The 4822-nt window shown below is 34.2% G+C and overlaps 1 protein-coding gene across 1 annotated transcript in view; it reads right to left on the bottom strand.

Annotated features, from left to right (window-relative positions):
* LOC113230012 overlaps window positions 1–4336 on the bottom strand; it is a 12899-nt gene extending 8563 nt beyond the window's left edge. The window contains exon 1 of the mRNA XM_026463733.1: window positions 4260–4336. Coding sequence (XP_026319518.1) covers window positions 4260–4336 — 77 coding nt within the window. The remainder of the gene's footprint in view (window positions 1–4259) is intronic.
* Between the last annotated feature and the right edge of the window lie 486 nt (window positions 4337–4822).

Here is a 4822-nt window from a genome sequence, read left to right as displayed (position 1 = left end):
AATAAATTTGTTAAAAATTTAAAAAATAAACAATTTAGATTTTCAGTCCAAATCGGCAATTTCATACTTTAACCCCTATTATAATACTTAATTGTTAATTTTAGGTCAGTCAGGTGGGGTAAGGGGAACACAGTTTATTTTGAGTAAATTTTTTTAACTGTAGGAAGAACAGATAAAATCTTATAAGAATGTTGAAATACACTAAACTTGCCTTTGTTTATCAGCTTTACATGTTTTGAAAATCATTACGCTAAAATCTAAGGTAGCATCTGCACCTGTGCAGTTAATAAATTAATTAATAAATAAATCGAAATGGATGAGTAATTGTTATTATCATCTAAATAATTGTTATCATCTAATTAAAATTGTTGTAACACATAAATGTACTTAATGTGTATATATGTATAATAATAATTATAATAATAAGTTTGAAATTTTGAAATTGATGAGAAATTAAATGAAATTATAAAATTCTAAATAACTTGACGATAAACTAATTTGAAAATAGATCTAAAATGAGCTTGCAACTGTTGACGATTAGTAATAATTTTTATTTTGTTGAATTGTTTATTTTATCGAATATCAAAATAATTGTTATCATCTAATTAAAATTGTTGTAACACATAAATGTACAATTGTTAATGTATAATAATAAATATAATAATACATTTTGAAATTGATGAGAAATTAAATGATATTGTAAAATTCTAAATAACTTTACGCTAACCTACTTTAAAATTAGAACTAAAATGAGCTAAGCTACTACTGTTGACGATTAGTAATAATTTGTATTTTGTTTAATTGTTTATTTTAACGAATATCAAATTAAGAAATAATGTAAAAATTGTAATACAAATTAAGATTTATTTAGAATTTAGGATTGACATTGCTATGTCCTTATAGTGTTCATGTTTGATCTATACTATTTAACTTAAGCCATATGTAACAACATGAATGCAATAAATAATTTGGATCTAAATTTGAATTTGAAAATCAATAGTTACGATGTATTTGACGAATTCTCTTCCTTCAAAAGGTAGCATAATAAGAGTAACAGTCATCGTATTTCTTATAGAGGTAAATTATATTACGTGTTCTGAAGATTTCACAGCTATCGAATTTGTTTTACCTTTTAGGTTTGGAGTAAGAGGAATACTTTATTTTCAGTCAAATGTTTCGAGCTGTAGGAAGAACAGATAAACTCGAAAAACTTGTCGTTGTTTGTCAGCTTTACATGTTTTAACCATTATTAACAAAATTCAACACTTACGATGTATTTGCCGAAAACGTGCAAAATGTAATGTATATGTACCTTGTGTTCTCAAGATTTCACAGCTTTCAAATTTGTTTTTCCGCCTTTTAAATTTGGAGCATTGTAGCGACATCTATTTAAAATTGTTTAAACTAATTTGTTTGTCTGTTTTATCGACTGAGAGACATCTGAAAGACTATTGTGCGAAGCTCTCTAGATTATGAGTTAAAGCTTCAAGTCCCTCTTACCCCGGTGTTTTTCTTGTCCCACCTGACCCTATATCGTATTTTTAAACAATGTTAACCATTTATGTCACACATCACATATTCCCTCAATATATAATAAAATGAAAAAATAAATAATAGTGCGGGTGGCAACACAGCTACGACAACTGACAATAAACATTTGTTGAAAGTGAAACATTCGGATGCGTCTCGTAATCAATTTCGCTCAGATTACGTATGTTGAAGTCGAGCGAAATAACGTTATAGCCATACGGCCATATTGGCAACATACGATAAATCGTGACGAGCTCGCAGTGTTAATTGTCTACGGGCCACAGCACCCTCAGCACCAATCCAAACGAGAATAAAAAATGATATATTGTTCGGTTTCGCATTTTTACGTAAAGCTTATATTTCCGAACTCGTGCATGTTAAGCCGACAGGAAACACATGTTGGTCATTTATAACCAGAAATAGCCAACAGACAAAAGAGACTCAACCTGTGAACGAACATATAGGTACATAAATGATCAATCTGCTCGTTTATCAGAGCGTCACTCGATCGTAGCTCTCAGCCCCGCTGCTCTCGAGAGGAAATTGATGTTTTTTGTAACAAACGTTTCAGTCAATTTCAGTTGAGTCGATTTTGCAGTTAATTTTGGGGAAACGTAACCAGGAACATACTAATATTTGTTGATTGTTATTGAATATATATAAATAACTTTTGACGCATTCGGCGTCCCAGCTGTAATACAAAATTTTAACACTTTTTCTTGCAGCGCAATTGTCCACAACAAATTCCTTGCCTACATCTAGGTTAGCCTGTCGATTGCTTCCTTGAAGAAAAGATTCATAGCGCCCTGTCTTGCTGAACTTTCTTTCTTTCTATATATAACATTAGTAGCAGTAGAGCTCCTTGCGAAAGAGTTCGTCTAAGGAAGTACTGCCACCTTGCTTATTTCTGCCGCCAAGCAGTAATGTGAGCATTACTGTCTTCCGGTTTTGAAGTGTAAGGGTGCTGGTGATATTACAGGCACACGGGGCTTGTCCACTTATGTCTCAGGATGACGAGCGCGGTGATGGGCGCAGTGGTGGTGTCCCTCAGATCTTTGCGATTTAAAGCCTTGAGCGGCACTGTCTTGCACGTTTTGGCACTGCAACTGCTATAGACAGGCGTGTAGCTTACCATCAGGTGCACGAGTTGTTCGTCCCGTCACTAGATATTATATTAAAAAAAAATTAATTTGTCTGTTAGTTTATAATATTTCTCCCTCTTTCCATATTACGTGGGGTTGCCCGCTTGTGGCTTTTGCTCTTACTGTCTTGAGTCGGCTAGAAGAGATTTCTTTAGAGAAATGGTCACCTTTGCTCACCTTTTATATAGTAATTAATATTTGTTCCGTAGGTGTTTGTTTGGTGCAATAAAGACTGTTTATATCGAGGCCTACTTTATTTCAATACGAAATGGAACTGTATGAAATGTAACAATACAAACATAAAGTATGTGGCTATTCATTCAGGCAATTCAACGTAATGTGGATTTCATGTGTAATGTGGATGGATTTTGACGTAATGTGGTATATTGCTCGAAGTGGTGTAGGGAATTAATACAGTCTTGAAATGTACGCTTATCGTATATTGAATGCCCTGTCCCATATTTATGCGACAGGGCATTCAATATACTGTTATTAAGAAATTTTCAATCCTGTTACAGGTTTAATGTATGCTAGTTAAACTTGGCACTTTTTGAAATATATGATCCGCTAGAAGAATCTTTTTCACAAATTAACTCCAATAAACATTTGGTTTAAATTAAAATATTGGTTGTAGGTAATTACCTATGCGGATGCTGTGGGTTGCGGTATAGTTTTTATTTCACCCGAACGGTTAGGTTTTTGAGGTCGCCATTAATGCCTTTTTATCATAAAATTATGTACAGTTCGTGCTGCGTCCTACAATGACCTTTTAAATTCTTTGCGTCATAGCAAGAGTGAAACAATTCAAGGATAAAATTTATTCATGATCGCGTGAGGTCTACACATTGTTGTGTTCGTAACACCTTGTATTTTTATGATATCACTTGATTATTTATTTCGCAGCTCGTAGTTTTCGTGTAGGTTCCGTGTTTCGATTAAATTGTTGTTCAAATTTTCTGTGAAATTTTAGTCTTAGTATTAGGCCATGCAAAAACCGAGTAATTTTTAAAACCGGTTTTTTCCGTTACCGGGTTCCGCTTTTTGAAAGTGTCAGAAAAATAAAAAAGACATCAAATCAATCTTGTTTAGATTATTTTTATTATTTATGGAGTTCACAGCTTCAACGAGATGAGAGAATATTATAAAATAAATATGTCTAGTTACAGTGTCTAACAAATAAACATCTTTTTCAGTCTGATTCTATGAATATTACCAGCATTAGGCTTAAAAATCGGACACATGAATATGACGATTCCTTATATTCATTAAGAGGTCACTTTTTTATTTTTGAAATAGCCTCCTCTTTTCTTCTTCCTGTCCTTATCCCACGCTAGGCGGAATTGGCACAATATGTATTGTTCTTCCACTTTCCTTATCAACCGTCATTTCCATACTCACACCTTTCTTAGTCAGCAGGTCAAAAAAAGCTTTGTATCTAAATTTATTTTGCTTGCTAAACATTCGTAAAATTTACTGAATCTAGCAACTAAGTCGCTAAAACGGCAACACTTATTTTCTTAATAACTATTGTTGCTATGGGTCTCGCGCAGGCGCACCTCACTTGCCCCTCGCTTACCTAAAGGTTACCTGCACTCATCTTGTAGACGCTGTCGCTGCACTGTAATCACAATCAGGTACGAATTCCTGGCACGTAGATTTATCATTATTAATCACGATACGATGATTATTATGAATTACGAATTTACGAAAAACTATTTAATTTTAAAACTAAAACGAAAAACTCGGGCTTTCTACTAAACTTTCTTTAGCTGAAAACCGGGTTCCCAAATTAATGGTTACTAGTTTTTTCGGTTAGCCAATTTACCGATTTGCATGCCCTACATAGCATAATAAAACAAGCGTGGTAACTCCATACAAACGTAGCAGCGGGGTATGTATGTGTGCGCGGCCTCTGCATGCTGTGTATGGACGGACAGATCTGCATAATCCCGCGATGCACTCGCGTGCAAATACTCTGATCGTCTCAAGCCATTATTAATATAAGTCAATATTATGCCAATAAGTGCATCTGCACGCGGCGAGCGCTGGGCGCGCATACACAAGGCGCGCAGCTACGTCTGTATGGAGTTATCATAACTTATCTTATTATGTTATGTTATAAGCGAGCACATCAGGATAGCCTTGTTTTG

The sequence above is a fragment of the Hyposmocoma kahamanoa genome, unplaced genomic scaffold (assembly GCF_003589595.1).
Source record: "Hyposmocoma kahamanoa isolate Upper Pololo Valley unplaced genomic scaffold, ASM358959v1 63, whole genome shotgun sequence".
NCBI classification, from domain to species: Eukaryota; Metazoa; Arthropoda; class Insecta; order Lepidoptera; family Cosmopterigidae; genus Hyposmocoma; species Hyposmocoma kahamanoa.
This window is presented reverse-complemented; position numbering and strand designations above follow the sequence as displayed.